At 34.5% G+C, this 20,627-nt stretch overlaps 1 protein-coding gene across 1 annotated transcript in view; it reads right to left on the reverse strand.

Moving 5' to 3' along the window:
* The window catches only part of LRP1B (low density lipoprotein receptor-related protein 1B), a 582,545-nt gene that overhangs the window by 199,126 nt on the left and 362,792 nt on the right, over positions 1 to 20,627 (reverse strand). Inside the window, exons 32-34 of the mRNA XM_010575228.1 lie at positions 15,751 to 15,900; positions 2,930 to 3,070; positions 127 to 252 (exon numbers count right to left, since the gene is read on the reverse strand). Coding sequence (XP_010573530.1) covers positions 127 to 252; positions 2,930 to 3,070; positions 15,751 to 15,900 — 417 coding nt within the window. The remainder of the gene's footprint in view (positions 1 to 126; positions 253 to 2,929; positions 3,071 to 15,750; positions 15,901 to 20,627) is intronic.

The raw sequence follows: 20,627 nt of genomic DNA on the forward strand, positions 1-20,627 counted from the left end.
ACCGCTTTAATCAAGGATATTAAGCATAGTTATTTAACTTAAAATTAATAAAGGAAGTTTAATTTTTCATTACAGCATTCCCATAAAACCGAAGTCAGTTAAAATAAATATTGAAAACCATTTTACCTTTGCACGCCATGCGGTTTTTTTGAAGGTTGTAGCCTACTGTACACACACAAGTCCTGGTGGTTTCTGATGTTGGTAAACAAAGCTGGGAGCATCCGCCATTGTTTAACTGACAGGAATTGCTACCTATAACATGATGGGAGAAGAGACAAGAGGAAACAAAATTTGAACAGTGCAATCCTGACTAAAAATGAGCGTTGGTATCAATTTATTAGTATTACTAAAACCAAATTCTGTTCAGCTAACTTCTTTGAAAAATAGAGATATGCATAAAATATTTCAGGCTATGCTACTATTCACATACTCTTCCATGCTTTACTCTTACAGTATTTTATCTGCGCACTTAGAATAACTCAGTTTTCTAAGAAGAATCTGTCTCTTTTAAAGTAAAAGCATATGATAAAACTGAAAATACTGCATTAAGTTTGGAGTAGCAATGATGAAATCTCACTGACATTAGTCTAGGTCTATCTTATTCTAGACTGTGAGCAAATCATGGATCATATTGTATTCATTCATCAAACGCTATATTAACCTCATTATCGTCATGACCCAGCATTTGTTTAGTATATTTGAGATACACTCCAATGTGATCTCACAGGTCCATGTTCCTACTTCTTAATTAAAACAATATTTACTTTTAAGTAATAGATGAACACTTTTTAATAAGATTTGTAATAAACATTATACACAATACAATAAACAGTACAATAAACACATCTTAGAAATTCAAAGCTTTATGAAGAAACATCTAAGCCTACTATGACATTCAAGAAATTAGCTGATTACAAGTTACCAAACCTATATGAATCAGAGTGCTACTTGTCACATTTATTTTTGCATTCCTGATTTTGAAGTAGAAAGCATTTCTTCATCTAAAATGACAGATGATTTCTAACGATCCAACCATACAACTGGAAAAGACGGGTGAGGTTTCAAAGTCTCAGGTATCCTCAGACAAAGGAACAAATTATACAGTAAAAACAAAAATCTAGGATGCCAGATTTGTATACAGAGAAATCTGTAAGTGTCCTCACATCACTCTTGCTCTCATGTCACTTTAACGAAATGCAAGATGCATACGAAATATGCAAAGATTCTTTAAAAAAAAGTGCAAGTGTAAAGCTGAATCCCATCTACAGTGTTTGATTTTTATATCCAAACCCCTGACATTGCTCTTCGTCAAAATGAAGATCAGCAAGGTGATATTTCACTATACAACTTAAGAGCTCTCATTATTCATTGAGTACTGTGTTCAGCTCTGAGGCCCGCAACAAAAGAAGTTCATGGACCTGTTGAAGCAAGTCCAGAGGAGGGCCACGGCGATGATCAGAGGGCTGGAGCACCTCTCCTATGAAGACGGGCTGAGAGACTTGGGGTTGTTCAGCCTGGAGAAGAGAAGGCTCAAGGGAAACCTTACAGCAGCCTTCCAGTACCTAAAGGGGGCCTACAGGAAAGCTGGAGAGGGACTCTTTACAAGGGCAGGTAGTGACATGACAAGGGGTAATGGTTTTCAACTGAGAGAGGGCAGATTTAGATCAGATGTAAGGAAGAAGTTCTTCACTGTGAGGGCAGTGAGGCACTGGGACAGGTTGCCCAGAGAGGCTGTGGCTGCCCCATCCCTGGCAGTGTTCCAGGCCAGGTTGGATGGGGCTTGGAGCAACCTGGTCTAGTGGAAGGTGTCCCTGCCCATGGCAGGGGGGTTGGAACTAGATGACCCTTCCAACCCAAACCATTCTATGATAAGATTCTATTACAGTTAAAGTTCAGTAGTACAAAACCACAGAAGTGTTCCTTTTCTTGACTTTTGTACAATGGAAGATGCATATTAATGCCACAGACACCAGACACAGCTAACATTTGGGCACCCATGAGCTATCTATAAGTCTCGATGGTAGGGAGTTCAAGCATTTTAAAATGACAAAAACATTACTGAATGCCTAAATTTTTATTACTTACTGTTTCACAACATTTAAAACTAAGGGCCAGGCTGGCGAATCACCTTTGGTGTTTCCTAGAGCAGGTAAAATGGCAAGTGTTCCCAGAAGTGCTCAATATGGAGCTGAATTAAAGTACTCCGTACATAGACTACTTATTGTAGTAAACCATCCTGTGTTCTTTTGGAAGCTTCTCCACAAAATGAAATAATTTGTTTCATGTAGATCCCATCCTCACCACTTTCAGTAGCTGGAATCAGAAATAATCTCTTTCTAAAGAATCTCCCAAATGTTTTCATCTCTGATCTCCAAATTCACAAAACTGTGTGCATGACCGCAAATTACATTTTTTCATATTATTTTAGCTCCCACTTTGCCAACTAAGTTTTGGCAGTATTAGCAACATTCACCCATTTTTCTGCTGTCTCACTTTTGATTTATACTACTGTCACTTCTGTCAATTTAGATTAATTAAACTGTCTTAAAACAAATAGATAGTGAAGAATATTAATGAATTCTCTCATAATACTTCACGTACTCAAAATGTCAATAATTTGAGATGAGGTTCACAGATTAACTGATTTTTTTTACTAAAACTTTTAAACTTAGATTCTCTAAAAGAATGTCAAATTTCACTATAGTATAAAATTCAGAAAACACCTAATAAAATATATCAGGCAGATATGCTATATCAATTATCCTTTTATATTCAGTAATTTAGTCAATAATAAAATATTTTATAGTATTTTATCACTGAATTACAATGAAATACATATTATTTTGTTCTAGCCACGTTTGGAGAATAAGAAGGGAAAAGATACTATGCAATCTAAAAGTTGGTTAAACATGCTTAAAATTTAACATACCTTGCTGTGTCGCTTTATCATAAACTTTCATATGTACAACACCTGAAGTTTTGTTTCGCAGGACAGTTGGGTTTCTTCCATCTTTTTTGTTACAGGTACCAATCTGAGCTAAGTTCTGGTCTGCCCACCAAAGCTTTTTATCTGTAAAATTTCCAAGTTTCAAAAATGAAGAGGATCACTATGAAATTATATACATTTGAAACTTAAGGTGGGAAAAAGTTTTTGAGGTCAATTATCAGATCACTTTTAAGGAAAATTGCTCAAAGAATAAATAAAGTAGCTTTTTTAATTTTAAAAATAGAAATTTTGGATGTATAAATTTACTCTTTTCTCTTTAGGTGATAGGTTTTCACACATTTTTAAGTGGAAAAACTGAATTATGCCCAATTTATACCTGAAAGTTACAAAACCTTATTTGCAGATGACGTATTACTACAACACAGGGTTTGTTCTCAATCTTTGCTATATCCATTCACTATGTACTTAGAGATGACAGGAACTCTGGTTCCAGGTTTTCATTACTTGAATGTTCACGTGAGTGTTCAAATTAAGAAGTACGACAACTACCATAAAAAATAATTAAGAATCTCGTTGCTGTCTTAAAGAAGTTATTGAAATTAGCAACTGACATTGATAGTAACTTTTCCATTATAATTTACACAAGATTTTAAAATAACAGAAAAAAAGAGACATGCTATGCACATAGTAGCATAAAACTTCAAACCATCCTTGTCAATCCACACATGCAGAATACTTGAATCACAGTATGAAGGACTTGTCAAAAATTTAGAAGAGAGACTTCTCAATTGATGTGCAATTTCAGTACAGGTAGCATTTTTCAAGGGTTGGATTTCAGGTGACTTTAGTCATAAAGATTTCACTTAAAATTCAGACAGGATTCTAAGCAACATGCGGATAGAAACACTGAGTTTGATCATATTGCTGTGGCCATATTGGTTACTGTGGAATGTAAATTTTCATTTAAAAAGAAATTAAGATACAAATGACAGTATTAATGTAAAGATAATCTTCATAACAACTTAACAGTGTATGAAGACAAGCAATTTAAAAGAAATTTCAAGAAACTGAAAGGTATACATGAGATGCACATTCTCTACTTCATTTCACTTACATCACCTCAGGAAAACATTATTTTTGAATTTTGAAACCCCATTAACATAATTTAAATACCAACATTAGGGATTGCTTTAGTTTTGTTCAGAAATATACAGCACTAATCAGTGTTATCAGTTTGCCATTTTGAGACTTTGACTCATTACCTGCTGGAATTAATGAAAGAGCCTCTTCAGTTAAAGAGCTTGTTAGTCTTTTATTCATCTAATGAAAGCTAGTAACATGCCTCAGTGTTAATGGTTTATAATTTCTTTAAGGTAATAATCTTTACTAATTTTCCACAAACCAGTACTGGGGTGGCATTTCTACCAAGTTTTGAATATTTCATGTTTCATGCCATCACTTGATATTGTACAAATGGCGTATAAAGCAAGTCACAACAACCACAATGCAAAAAGAAAAAGCAAAGACCACCTATCAGGAAACACAGCAAGAAGAAATAATACAAAGAGAAGAAAAGAATATTAAATATACACTTTTGAAAACCTTCACAGCAGCTCTCATAGACAATTCTATTCCCTATTGCTAAGGCTTGGAAGACAGAATAGGTTAAAATGAGGGGAAATCAGAAGAACACTAGAAATGCCCTTAAAACTCTCTCAGTATTTCTTTATACCCATATGCATATAAAAGGCCACATTTATTAGCTTTGCTGTAGCTCTGAAGGATGACATCAAGATCATAGAACTGCTTTCTACAACAGCTACATCCTGTTGGTGTTTCAATAAAGACACTGGGGTGACGACGGAAAAGCTCTGTAGTATGGCACCGCTACTCATAACGGCCATACCGTCAGGGACTATAGTCAAATGTCATAAATCAGGGGTGCCCAAGACTGCTCACCCTTATATCACATCTGAGACTATCACAGCTTGAGAATCAGGGTACCAAAATCAGCCATGACATGCTTTTGTGTCCTGCCATGTGCCAAGAGAGAAAAAAAAAACCTTTAAATTTCACATATGCAGGCACCAGCATTGCATGCTCAAGGTGGAATCATTTGTTTAATGCAAACTAACATCTTCTACATAAATATCTTCCATGAGGTACATGGTGATGGTTCAGTTTAGAGGAAACTAAAGAATGCACTGAAAATGCAAAAGTGTATTTCTGAAAAGCAAGCAAATTTTGTCAAATCCCAAAGAATAATAAACACAGTAATGATGCTTACTGTCTAATTTTAATAGACTAAACACTTGAGAACTTAAACTTGCTTCCAAAACAAGGACTCAGCTAACTCATAGCGACTGAATGTTCACAGTGAAGAGCTCCTTACCTAACCAATGCCAAGTCCTTCAGCTGTTTCCCTTATAACATAATCTTTTCATTTTTATCATAATTAATTTCAGACATCTTGTTCCCATTATTCATCAGTCTCAATGGTTGCTGGAAGCAAAGCAAATCAGTCCTTTCCTGTCTGGGTGAGACTGAAACACAGAGCATACCGAACACACAGAAAACACTTAGCCAATGCTAACTCTTAATGCCATCCTTCAGACATTGCATAAAAGCATTATTTCAGTGAAGAACTTCCTGACATTTCTAGCTGTAGATAAACAAATCCAATGCAAAGCACTGCCAGCTATTTCTATCAAATATAACGGGAGCAACAACATCCTGTATTCTACTTTTCACGGTAAAGGCACGAGATACTTCTGCTAGTTTTTGATAACTATTTAAAACCTTAGGAAAAATCAATGCACAGAGCTAACACAACCTTTGTCAAAATACAGATCTCCTTTTTGAGTGAAACCAAGAACACGCATATGCCATACTTCCTTGACAAACTCAGAAGCCACCCCATACAAAATCTTGTCTGACTGAGCCCCAGTATAATGAAAAATAGCGGCATGATTGACTGGTTGAATCCCTTCAGTTTGCTGGCAGCCAGATGGCCACGCAGCACGTGTGCTGGCCAGTATATCACTTCATGTGTAGCTCCAGAGTGTCACAGCCTGTGCTTTGTTTTGACACAGAGAAGATGGGGAGCAGAGAGCAAAAAAAGGAGAAATTTAAGGATTACGTGAGGAAAATGGAGTATTGTGATAGCGAACTGTGGAACTGCGAACAGGGGAAGACTCTACAAGGGCTTGCAGTAGAGACATCTGTTGTGCAGAAGAGCAGGAGAGAAACTTGGGTGAGGTCTTAGGATAAAAGATGTGGGGTACTGCACTGGAGATATTTTGGAGAGAAGGTTATAGAGAGAGGCTGAAGGTACTGTGTTATTAAGATTCAGGAGACATGAAAGCAGTCTTCCCTAGTTCCACTTTTGCTGCAACAACTGCTGATTTGAGACTACTTCCGTAGAAAATCCTAAATTAAAAAGCCTACTTATATATGGAAATTCTACTGACTTTAGGGAAGAAATTAATTTTCACAAGTGAAGAAAATTGCTTGTAATGCTAAAACACATTTTTCATTAAAAACAAATTACAATCAATAACTAAGAAATCATGAAAAAAAAGAAAAACAGGCTCTACCTCCCAATGCATCAGAAAGTAATTTTAAACAGCTTTGACATCAAACTCAAACTTCAGTAAAGTAATGGCCAAACACTGACACAGAAACCATAGCCAATCTTCTGATTTCAAGTCCTCACTGTCTCTAGATTACACAAAGATGCATGATGAGATGGCCTCAGTGTTCCAGGTTGGCAAGTTCCACATTCCATAACACGTTTCAGTGTCTGTTTCTGTTTCTCTGAATGCCAAAACACCCCACCTGAGTCCTTAGTCCCTTCACAAGACTTAAACAGTACAACGTCCTCCTTTCAACTCATTGCAGATCAGTTTCTCTTGACTTAGTCAAGTCATTCACCTTAGTGACAGGCTAACACTCTGTAGCTCACCATTTCAGAAAAGAAGTTATGGAGTTTTATGTCATGAATTTAAAATTATACTTCTGAGGATCCACAACCTATATTTTTCCTATATTCTTGTACTGTAAAGAAACTGAAGCTATTTTGTTAGTAAAATTGAATCAATCAAATAAAATGTAGTTCTGGTACTAGCCTTCTAGGAAGTCTCTGTAGAGAAACAAGGTTTCATTGGCCCATCTCTGTTATATTCTCTGAGTCAACAAAACAATATAAAAGTAAGTGCAAGCAACTCCCCTCTGCTCTCAGCCTTTTGGAGAAGTAACTATTTTAAACAAATTGAACTAGCTAACATTTTAATACCGTATTATCTCAGACCTAGATTTGACCAATAGTCTCAAGGGCAACACAATGTAGTTTTTGTGTGAATGTTAAATTTAACCATGAAAAGGAAAAGAACAGAAAAAGGAAAAGAAAATATTTAACAGCATTTGAATTCAACTTTGTCTTCAGTTTTTCATGTGTATTTTTAAACTGGAACAATGTAAATGGCAGTATATGGACAGTACCACATTCTTAGGTTATTAACAAACTACTGATCTGCAGTGACTTAACACTTCACTCATGACTACTTTTAAAGTATCAATTACTGTGAAATACAATCTCACAGCAATGTTCTACATGATGAAAACGGACAAACATTTCCTTTTTTTCTTCAAATAGTTATGTATCTTTCAAACATCTTAAATGAAATAATTAAATGGGGCAAGTCTGTATAATTGTGAGTTTAACTTCATCAGCATTTTCATTTCTGACAGAAAAAGTTATTACTGTAGATGAACCCGAAGTAAAACCCTAGATAGAAAAAACTTTTAAACTTCAGAAACACTGCCTTTCCAACAAATATTGTGTATTAATTTCATTTCTAGTTCATTTTTTCAGTTAAATGAACTGTTGCCTGTGCTGCAGTTTTAACATTTAAATAACTAATTTATAGAGCTAGACAGCTTAGTGTTTCATGATGAAAGCTGCAGATCTGAAAAATAATTTCCATTACAGTAACTGTAAAAAGTTACTGCCCAAAAGAAAATAAACTCTTAAAATATCAAGGAAAAAAGGCATTTACTCAGTAGTCTTCACAGGTATATGATGAGACAACAATCTAAAGAATGAAAATATTCTGAAGACTTGGAGACACAAATGGAACTCCCCAGTGACACCTGTGTAAAATTTAAAGGAAACCTACAATCCTATGCATGGAAAGGTGCTAGAATTGACTGAGTGAAAAGATCACCCTGCGATATCAATCTGTTAAATGAACAATAGTACACATCTGATGCTTTTATCAGACCATCCTTAGAACAAGAAATTCCTGTGCTCAACTGTGATGGTGTGAATTATAACAAAAAGACAGATGTGGGATAAAAATATAGAAGTGACTGGATATAATCCATAAGTGAAATCATGGGAATTTGACTTCTTTTTCTTTTTTTCCTGTGAGAATATGACACACAATAATGAATTATTTATCCTAAAGGTTTACGCTAACTTTTTCAATTAAATGATTTTTTGTGAAGAAGTGGTTTCAGTCTTCAAATCCTCTATTTGACCACGAATTTGAGTGTCCCATTAAAGAATTTTGGTAATGACTGCTGTATTGTGCATAGTATACTAGAACTTACTGTTTTACATATCCAGACTGTTGTGCTTTAACCCCAGCCAGCAACTAAGCACGACGCAGCCGCTCACTCACTTCCCTCCCACCCAGTGGGATAGGGGAGACAATAAGAAAAAAAATAGTAAAACTCACGGGTTGAGATAAGACCAATTTAATGGAACAGAAAAGAAGAAACTAATAATGATAATAATAACACTGATAAATGACAATAGTAATAATAAAATAATTGGAATATACCAAAACAAGTGATGCACAATGCAATTGCTCACCACTGGCCAACCGATGCCCAGTTAGTTCCTGAGCAGCGATCCCCCCGAGCCAACTCCCCCCAGTTTATATACTGGGCATGATGTCACATGGTCTGGAATACCCCACTGGCCAGTTTGGGTCAGCTGTCCTGGCTGTGTCCCTTCCCAACTTCTTGTGCCCCTCCAGCCTTCTCACTGGCTGGGCATGAGAAGCTGAAAAATCCTTGACTTAGTCTAAACACTGCTTAGAAACAACTGAAAACATCAGTGTGTTATCAACATTCTTCTCATACTAAATCCAAAACATAACACTATGCCAGCTACTAGGAAGACAATTAACTCTATCCCAGCTGAAACCAGGACACAAACCCATCGATAAAATATTTTTTTCTAAGACTGGAGTACAGGAAGGAAGCAAAACACATACAGTTTTGGTGCTTTGTATCATTTACTTCAAAGAAGCAATCAAACTCTTTAAGGCATTTCTTTAGTATTTTGTGCAAAAACTCATGCTTGGCTATGGTTTCCACAGCCTCCCAAAATTGCAGTCTGCTGACCTGCCTGCTTTTTTTAGGGAAGGGAAACAAACAAAAACCCCAAATAACCAATTTTGCATATTCTTTTACCAAGAGAAGAAGGAATGGCATGTGTTTAATCAAGAAGTTCAATTACCAATAATTACCCACACCACAAAGAGCTTCCTTTCTCCCTTTTAGTATTAACATAGAGCCAAACCATTTCTACATTACCAACTGAATGTTCCATCATGTGCCTTTTTTGCTTACTGAGCTACTGAGACTATTGCTGCTCTCATATACAGTTAACAGTACCTAGACAATTTCCATCAATAGTGTCAAACATATCAGATCATGAAGTTCTTCTTTCCCTCCCTTCACAACACAAGAAACAGAAATCATCACAGCATAAACTCATTACTAGACCTCAACGTACTTGACTGTGAACACAGAGGTTGACTAGTCTCCTATGCCACCTATACCATTAAAAAAGGACAAATCACAACAAATCACAAGTGAAAACTCAAAATATGCTTCATAATGATTCTTTTATCTTCCTCTTCCATCCTTGTTAATGTGTCACCTGGATAAACATTCAAATAAAAATATAATTTACAAAATCTTACTAAAGTAGTACTTATTCTTCTCTTACATGGAGGATTTATATGGTGCACTACAACTTTTAGAAAGAGATATGGATACAATGTGGGGAGTAAAATGAGAAAGACAACCTGAAAATTTAAGGAAGGTGAAGCTTATGCAAATCCTGACATTTCAGGTATATTTACAAAAAACCCAAACAAAACAAACCAAACCAAACCCAAACAAAAAAACCAAACAAAACCAATAGCAAAACCAAACAAAAAAAAACAACGCACAAATTCTGAAGTACAGACATCTTGAGGTCAAACCTCATATGAATACCTGCCAAAAACCATGAACTGGTCACAGCTGGACATTTATGCCTTAAGACCTAACGAATACAGGTTTTAATTGTTCAGAAACTACCGGGTGACTGATATACAGCATAACACAGTTTCATATCAAAAAACCCCCACTGTGTTACACAGCTATTTTTGACCATAATTCTAAAGCAAAATTTTGGACTATTTACATCTGCATTACTATTATATTCTCTTAGTAGATACTTCATCTGCTATTTCTAGTATTAGGATGAATTTATCTATTTCTATATTAATTTTAAAATATAGTAGATGATTTTAGAAAAGCACTTGACTTTAGCATAAAGACAACTTGCTTTCACACACTAGGGAAGAAAATGCTATTTGAAACCTTTAAATATCACACAAGTTAAATGATTTATTTGCTTGATTATGCTAACAAGAGTGTTGTTCGATCACTAATTACAGTCTTGCTGCTGAAACTGGGTTATAATATACATTAAAATTGTTGTATTTATCTATTTTGTTGGGTAATTAGCATCAAGTGCAGCAACATATTGGGAAACAGCAATTTCAAATGCCAAAAATTGCTACACTAGCATTGTGGACAGTCCTTTGGAGATTTCAAGCAGTACTCTGAATGCAAATTTTGATGGGCCATTAGTTTTCATTAATGGTGGTTTGAGTATTTATGGAAGACAACTATGTACTGTACTTAGAACTGGGCAAATTGCCTAGATATATTTCATATATTAATGCTAATGTAATGAATGGTGTTACGGCAATTAGAAGACTGATGACTTGGAAAATTAAGGTGTATGTACTTGAAGTTTCCTGATCTAAGCAGCCCCTTTCACTTCGCAATTACATCCAGCAAAGTCACAGCTCCCACCATTTTTGTTACTAGAAATGTATTCTAGTGTTATTTTTGAAACTTTATTTTGGATAAAACAAAAATCAAATAACCAATATATCATTTAACCACGTAATGAAAGTAAATGGCAGCATGAATATATTTTGGCAATATCAACCCACATTTTCATCTAAAATGAAGTAATGTAATTGTTACTTTCTATTTTGATTGTTTGATAATACACCTTGATGGCTGTATTACATATAGTTTGTGTTCAAAAGACATTGTTCTAATATCTGCACTCCCATTGAAAAGCTATTTTATACGCCTGATTTTGTTGTATTGCTGATTGAATTTTTTTTACATGAATTTCAGCAGAAATAGCACTTGTACATAGAATCATTCACTACATGAAGTTAGTCTATTTTATACTAGTAAACAATAACTAGAAAAAGGCTACTACTTAGCATCATGGCATATTTCCTTTGAGGTTTCTACCACAAGTATTTAAAAAAAAAAATATCACCAATGCACAAGAAATTATATCTTCATTATACAATCTACACAATCTACATCATATTCCTATTTTATAGTGAAACTAGCTGAATTTTGTGATTTTGTGTAAACTGTATTTCTGTGAGGACATGATACAAAATCCAATCAAATACCTCCACCAGAACTGCTGACAGGAGCCTTCAATATCTTTTTCTTCTCAGCTACAAACTTACAGTAACTAATCAATACTTTTCTAGCAATGCTCAGTTTATCATTCAGAGTCATATATCATTCAAGAAAGAATATACCAGTTTGGAAATACATCAGCTATTGCTGCAAGTTCCTTTGTAATTCATATCTTGTAATATAATGACTCTGCTCACCAATCTCAAAATACATACAGTTCTTACCACAAAGGTAAATTTCCAACCAGTTTCAGTTGCAGTCAAGCAACCATTTTCATTAAGTAACGTGGAAAGCAGGAAATGAGACTTCATGCAGAATTCCAAGTACATCTAAATAATTTGCTCACACTCAGACACGGGCTATCAGGAAAACTGTTAAAATCAGATACTGAATATGATATATTAACCTCCAACCTTAAGCATAGGAAGCATTTTCTTAATGTTGAGAAAAGTATTGCTGTACCATATATGAAAATCAGAGATTCTCTCACATAGAGCATCCTGAGTTTCCAAAACAGTGGACATTTTTGTTACCAACTTGTAAATAGTGTCAGTAGTAGGTGTTGAAAATTATGCGAGGCATAGGATGCTGTGCATTAGATAAGCTTCCAAAAGACCAGAAGAGACTTCAGAGGTTTTTGAACAAAATAAAACAAACAGTTAACATAGTAGCAGAAGAAAATTACCATTGACCAAATGGAAGACAATAAACAGACTAAACAAAGCTATCACACACATTTTTGAATGGTAAATTAACTAAAAATGGCTGACGTTGCAGGCACTGACATTTCACATAGTAAATGTGCACTTGAAGAAAAAGTGGGAAGAGTAGAAAAGCAAATGTGACTTCATCATGGATTCATAGCAACATCTTTGTAATACAGAATGGCAACAGCAAAAATATTTTTTTCTATGCTTAAGGGCATGGAAAAAAAAGTAATTTTGCATATATTAAAATGCTTTAGTTTCAAATGAAATATAATTTTCATCCCATCTATATCATGCTCAAAAAGATGTAGCAAAAGCAGGCACCAAAAGACTAGGAATTTTGGAGCTCAGCATATGCAAAAAGAAAGATGACTGACACTACTGAGTAGAAAACCAATAAATGAAGGAACAAAATACAGAAAAATGTGAATTATATAACTTGTTTCTATTTCCCTGAAGGATAACCCTGAGAGTCACTTTGGCACAAACTTGTTTGCTAACATTCTTTTTTCATGTCTTATCATTACCTTCTATATGCTCCCACTAAAAGATATAATAGTAGGAAAATGTTAAACAGAGACTGGAAAGGACTAAACAACAGTAAACATCTGAAACAGCAGTGGTAACTTCCAAACAGTTTACAATGGGTAAACTGCAACACTAAAATAGAGGGATAGAAAGCAATGAAGTACAAACAATGAGGAGACTGAGGAGGAGTAGTACTAAAGGAGAGTGTCATTTGTCATTGCCTGGTGAAGGTCTGAACTACTCTATAAGCTATATTAAAAAGCAAACCAAAACTTTACTGACTTAGCTAGCATTATTTATTGAGTTCTTACCACAGTACATAACCATGGAGTGCCTAACTGCTTCTCATTTCTTTTCCCATTTTGAAATTAACAGAACCAAAGATCAAGATAACACAGAGATAGCAGAACAGCACAGAGATTACCAAAGCAAGAAAGAAATCAGTCTTGGGCCAAGCCTCTGTCATTAGTTTTTTATAGTTCTGAAAAATCTTCTGGAACATAAACTATAAGACAGCAAAACCCACTGGAAACTGTCAGAAGATCTGTTAGTCTTCTGTGCAAAAGACTGTCTATACAAACATTCCAGCTCATGTTGGTTTTTATGTGTTTACTGCAGTTTTACATAAAAGCAGTCAAGAAAATTTATGAAATGTACCAAAAATTATGCAATAAACATTGTAATTACTGTGATTCACCTGCTATAACTTCCTATTAAGCTTGTAGGCAAACAGATCAACAGGAGTACTAAATTTTCATACACTATCATGTTAAATCTTACGTTACAACAAATTATTAATTCTTCTTTATTTATATAATAATAGTTATGATCATTTATCAAGTACAGATCTCTTATCTTGCTTCATATCGCATTGGATTTTCCGTTCTGATCCGTTTTACATGCACGAAAGCCTGACTATGAGAAGCTGATGTAAAGCTACCAGCACTTCAGGAAAAGAGATGGCATTTATGTTTCTACAGTATGTTCCACAATATAAAAACATACAGGAGAAATGAATACAGAAACTTCATGTTTTTCAATCAGCACATACACTACTGTTTATAAAACTGTATTTGTTTGCACTTTTCTCCAACAGATTTTTATATGGAATCATACTGCAATGTCATATTGCAGTTTATCACAACTATGGCTCCAAAACAAAGACAAAACCCAAAAGCAAAACAAACAGAAAAACCCAAACATATTGTAAGTTTTGTTTGCCAATTTTGAGTAGGAAGAATTGTCATCAACCATAAAAACAAAGCATCCCGAACTAGGAATATTAGATGTATATATGTTTAAAAACTATGCGGCAGAAATTCTTTCATCTCCACACCTGCAAAAATTCAACTACTTTCACGCAAACAAGCATGAAACACTTCTTTAGATTATAGCTATCAACTCTTTATTCAATATCCCAGATGGATCATCACTGCTGTAGCTTCCGTGAATCACAAACGAAGACTTGATACCACAGATATCTCAATGACAGTATGAACAAATACTCTTTACAACATGTCATATTAAAGACTTCCAATAGCTCCCTAAAGTAAAGGTCATCTATTCATTCTATTTCTAGTCACAATCGAATCAACGAAAGACAATTTGTCTATATTAACATTCATGACTCCTTCTGACACAAAACTTGCTTTTGTTTATGAATGCATAATAAAAGTATCCCCTCTCCAACAGATTTTGACAGCATTTACAGTTCAATACTGGCCAAATATGTGTATAATAAAACTATTTTAGCAGTTAGTACTTTAAAATATGACTTAATTTACACCATGTGCATAATGTCTTTGGAGTTGACTTAGCATAACTTTCACAAGCACACCATCTATATGTACATTATACAATTAACCAATCAAATAAAATACTTTATAAAAACACTCAGGCAGTCGAAGAGTCAACTATCCCAACAAAAGTCTACTTATCAACTGAACTTTTTTTTGAACATGCAAGATAAATATAAATAATTTTTAATTGAACTAGAACAGAGGTCAGCAAAGCATTTGGAGGAAATATGGAAAGCTCTAAAGTTATCTCTAGAATAATATAAACACTACCTCTGAGTCAGATTGGAATTTCTTAACACATTGTATCCTAGCTCCAGCAAGGGTCAAGAGCTGAAGATGCATGTGAGAAACAAGTCAATTCAAAGAATATTCTCATAATATTCAGCAATCTGCAACTTAAAGACTTTTTGAATTTTTTAGGAATTTTTCCTTATGTTACCATTCTTCTTTTTTTTGTTTTGATAATTTACATGTTTTTGAACGTTCTAAACATTTCTAATGTGCAAAGTATAACAAACAGAATCATCAATCATCAATTCATAACCCAAAGAAGTCTTCACAAAGTGCAAGCCAATTCAGCAAAGTAGGGCTATTCTGAACTAAGACAGTAGAACGAAGTGAGCGGCAGAAGAAACAAGTCATAGATAATTCTCTGTAATAAAGAGCATAACACACATCCTTCCAACATGCTTTACAAGTAAATATAAGCCATCAGTTTGTTACCTTCATCCTGTGCATATATATATGCAAGACTATATTTAGAAACATTTACTTGTAATACAGACGGTAAACTGTCTGTTCAATGAAACAAACTTTTTTCACAAACAAAACAGTCTTACTAGTGAATGTATTGTATGTATTATTTACATAAAAACAACAATAGCTTCTCCGAGCTTTTGCTATTTCATTATTAAATTAGCTTCCAATCATTTAAAAACTAAGTTATTACCCCTGAACTTACCCATAATGGTTAAAGCTGTGGCTTTTGTTAAGTCTTCTTTCATTGATTCTATTATTTCAAGATTACCACCATCCAAGTTGCATCTATTTATGGTTCCATTTCCTGAACTGATCCAGTAAAGTTTGTTCTCCCCATAATCTATTGATAAACCTGTAATTAACGTATACAACTTTAACTGTGATTTTAATAGATAATATACATTTAGTGTTAAGCTGTTTTCATAATGAAAATGTATTTAAGAAATATATATACAGTCAATTATGTTATCTATCCACTCATCCAGTCAAACTGAGAAAACCAAACAAACTTGACCATCTATAGTGAAAAAACCCATGCTTTTAAAAAGATTTCTGCCTTTTATTTCTCCCAACATCTACAGAAATCAATTAGTGACTGACTGATGAAAGAGCATTATCTGGCAACGAACAATTACTTGAATGAACTGAGGTCCTCAGCAAGGCCATTAACTACTAGTGAATGTGAACCAGAAGCCATTATTTATATTCTAAAACTATGAATACATGAAGACTTAGAAAACAAGCTACTTTGTGTGATTCAGAACTATAAAAAGTCTGTTCTCTCTCTACATGCACAGACCTCTCCTTAGAATGCTGAAATACCAAAACCTAATACAAATTCTCAATAAATTTATAGTATTAATTTTAATTTTGCTTTACAGTGAACTGACCTCATGATCAGTTCTTTGGAGTTAAAAGCAAGAGAACTGTAGAAATAAAAATACTTGCAAAATAACCTACTAAATGAACAAAGCATACAACTTTCTGGATGTAAGAGCAAAGAACTAAGAGATAATATATTTCAGACTTCTATAATCCTTGAGAAATGTTCAAGTAATTGTAACAGGAGATTTTCCACAGTGAAATACACTTGGCATGGTGACAACACATGCCACAATAATTTGCTTTGGTACTAGACTTTTCCCAGAATTCATCTTAGTTATCCAGCAGCAAGTTGCCAAGATATACTGTATTTCACTGCATAGGTCAACCTCTACATATTGTACAGCACTATTCTTCCGTCCTGTAAATTGCTTGTGGAAAGCCAGATCTATTTTCAAAATCCTGATGGGAGAAAGTAGTGGCATGTCCTGCAGTACTTACAGCTGGCATCATGCAACTAAGTCTTTATGCACACTTGACATAGTAGGCCAAAAGGTGTCCACTTTCTAAGCTTTTGAAAAAAAAGCTTTCCCGTTCTTTTACAGTTACTGATATTTTTCCCCCTCTCTGCAAGCATATCACCCAGAAGAAAAAAAAAAACCAGACGCTCAAGAGAGGATAAGGATACCAACTAGTGCCTTTAGGAGAGATTGATCTTGCAGCATCTCTCTGCAAATACGTGTCTTCATGCTTGTACTACAAGCATTGCTCAAAGCAAAAAGACAGTGCCACAGACCATGGAGACAAGCAGCACTTACAGTACTTAGGCCTAGCACAGGAAACTTCCCTGGCAATATGGATGGACCTTACTATGGGTTACAAAGGTAATACACAAGTATAAAGGTTTCCTTACTCTGAGACAGATAGCATTTGCTATTCTCCGTAACTCCTGACTGCTGCCAGTCAGCTGCTCACTGACTTCATCTAGACAAATCTATTTACGGGGTTGCTGTGAATGCAATCTACAGAGCAATTACAATCTTATCTTGTCAGGTTTTCTACTTCTTCAGATATCAAACTGGTGTTTCTACATATGGGTATTCCAATTACACAGCAGCAACTGACAGAAATAACATTCCTATTTCCTTCTACCCAAGCCTACCAACATTTTTCTTCCCAAAGTATTTTTCTATTGGGTTATTCCACCTGTTACCAACCTTTGTGAAAACATATTATTTGTAACGTAGGCAGAGAATGTTTATTTAGTTTTTTCAGGCATTGTCCATTTTTTACTAAAGAAAATAGGTGACTTACTAGCCATAAGCATCACAGATACTCATGATGCAGTCTAGAGTGGGTGACCCGCTTACACCTTATGTCCCAGCTGCCAAAGTCCACCTGAACATGTGGATTGTAAAATATTGATCTAGGAGAATTCTGTTGTGTTTAAAAAAATTTATTACCATGACTTAGGCCATCGCTGTTTTCACATGCGTTTTCCAATTTTCTTACTCAAATTTCCAGAAATATGCTACTATTTAAAAAGTATCACAAAGGTTATTCCAGCAATTCATACAGAGGTTTCAATCCTAAAGCCATATATGTGATGAGATCTTATCTTCCACTACTAGAAAATCAAGTCTGATATTTTAATTTGGTGCATCCCTGAAGTTCAAGGAAATGACTCTTGATAGCATTTTCCCTATACTTATTAAGTGATGTATGTTCCTCTAATGTATTTTTACCTGTGGAGATGTTCTCTAAAAAGCAGTGGAAGCTTAAGGAAACTGTGTTCCAAGAACATTAAAGGTGGGATTCATTCTTACTACCTAAATCAAAGAACTGCTGGACACTGCTATTACAAGCTCAGATGAATTATAGGAACAGTGTTTGGAATTTTTGTTCACATTTCCCACCTTAGTGACTTAAGAAAGATTTTTTTGGAACAGTTTATGGCTGATTACATTTCAGGTGAAAAAACAGTGCTTAAAATTAGGAAATCCTTAGGTTTATTTCTCTGCTAAACACACATACATAATTAAGAAATAACTTTTTTTAAAAAAGTCTCAAGAAGATTTTTGGTTCACATCTGCAACAATTTTGTTTGTAGATTATGCTATATATTCAAAAGGAAGAACAAATTAGCAAAGGATATTCAAATAGAGAGTCAGCCAAGGAAATAAAACAAGAACAACAAAAACAGCAAACAGGGCTGTACTATAATCGTAAGCAAAACAGAAACTCTAAGTTTGTTCAGAAGAAAGGATTGAACTCTACTTAACCCTCCCCAAAAAACAGAAAAAAAACCCCAAAACCCCAACAACACCCCCTCCCCCTCTAATTATGAAGTCCTTTGAATAGAGCTGAGAGTGATCCAGTATGTTTTAAAAGGTTATTTATCCAAGCTATTTCAAAACTTACTCAGAATACAATACTCTACAATTTAATAAAATACTCTACAATTTAAAAATAGCCATTTCCTTAAAAACAATCCAATGGACGCATGATTTGTATTTTTAGAGTTTTATAACAAACAACTGCTTAACTGAAAATAAGTTCAAGACACCAATGATCAAAAGATCTGCCTTACGAAGTATAAAAGTAAGCACTAATTCTGAATCCCTAAGAATGCAGTTTAATGGAACTCCAGTAACTAGCTCCTTTTTCAACTGACCTGTATGTGTCAGTATTTGAGCCTTTTAGAACTGCAGAATGGACTAGCAACTCATATCCAGTATGTACTAGTTAAGATAAAAATAAGAGACACAATCTGTCGTCCTAAGATTATCAGTTTCCAAAATTTCCAATGACATACTCTTGGTGTTAATACAAAATATTTTAATTGAAATAGTCTCCTTGTTTTGACATAACTCAAATTGAGAAAAAAAAAAATCCATCAGCATACTTCAGGTCACAGATTGGAAAACGTTCTCTCATTCCTCGAGTTCTGAAATTATGTCTCAAGAAAACTAAATACCAATTATCAGGATATCCAACTCTTAATAAGCCATATATTTGTCTTTTTTCAGTAATCCATCTGTGAACTCACTTACCAGATCATTCACCTCACTCCCCAAATACTCAAAATTAGCACTGCATGAACTGAGGTTTCACTTACAGAGAAAGACAGTTTCTCAGTTAGAAATGAAACATTAAATTAAAGTTTTAAGACTGTTAATCTCTGGCTCTTCAGCAGTGTTTTCTTGTTCTTAGCATGGGAATGTCTTATGTAATGGTAAGAATAATTTAAACCACTAAAACAGGCATTTTCATATATCTAAATTAAGAGTTTGATATTGGAAATTTAGTACTTGTTTTATCTATAGTGTATCCATTCATTTTTCCTCAGACATGCAACAGAATCTGTTTTCATGTCCATCCTAACTGACAATAAAACTGAGATGTGTACCAAATAAAAAGTTTTTCAGGAATAGACAGGTGCAAGCTTTATTTTCCCTTTACATACATACATACATATATACATCTCTCTACACTCTTTATATACTACATATTTTACACTTTACATATTTTATGATTTAGCATGCTTTTAGATTGCCAAGAAGAAGGAATAAACAATTAAATCTCTTTGGTCTCCTTCTTATGTGATAGATCTCATTATTATGCAATAAGAACCTTCAATGTGGAATATAACCTATATCAAGTAATTCTTATCAGATCCCAAAGGTGTTAAAAATTAATCCAATAATGCAGAAAGAAAACAAATTGCCTCACAGCTCTGTAGTGAAGTAAAAAAACTATGTCACGATCCTTATTCGTACAGGGCTTACAGGTATGTTTAACTGCATGAATATTCCATCTGATACCAGTGAGACTGTACATGTCCATGAAGAAAAACATCACAAAACCCACATGGATTTGCACATGCAGCCTTTGACAGTACTGATATATTTACAGGAAGGGAAAAAAAAAAAAAAAAAAAAGGAGTACTTACCATTCTACCATGTATTTGGTTCAGTGGCTTTACTGCTACTCAGAACAAAGTCAATGACAGAAACCATAAGGACTGCAATTTAGGACCTTGTGACCTATGATCACAGGATATTCAGTGCAAAATGTTGCACACGGCCTTACTTTTTAATATAGCTGTAATATTATTAAATGTGTATATGCTTCACCTTAAAATTAGTGGGTTTACCACTCTTTTTTTTCTCCAGTTAAATAGATAACTGTCTCTTCAAGTGGATAGATAGAAAATCAAATCAACAACAAAACAGTTACCAAATAATCTCCACAAAA

This window comes from Haliaeetus leucocephalus, unplaced genomic scaffold, assembly GCF_000737465.1.
Source record: "Haliaeetus leucocephalus isolate CR32 unplaced genomic scaffold, Haliaeetus_leucocephalus-4.0 Scaffold451, whole genome shotgun sequence".
Taxonomy (NCBI): Eukaryota; Metazoa; Chordata; class Aves; order Accipitriformes; family Accipitridae; genus Haliaeetus; species Haliaeetus leucocephalus.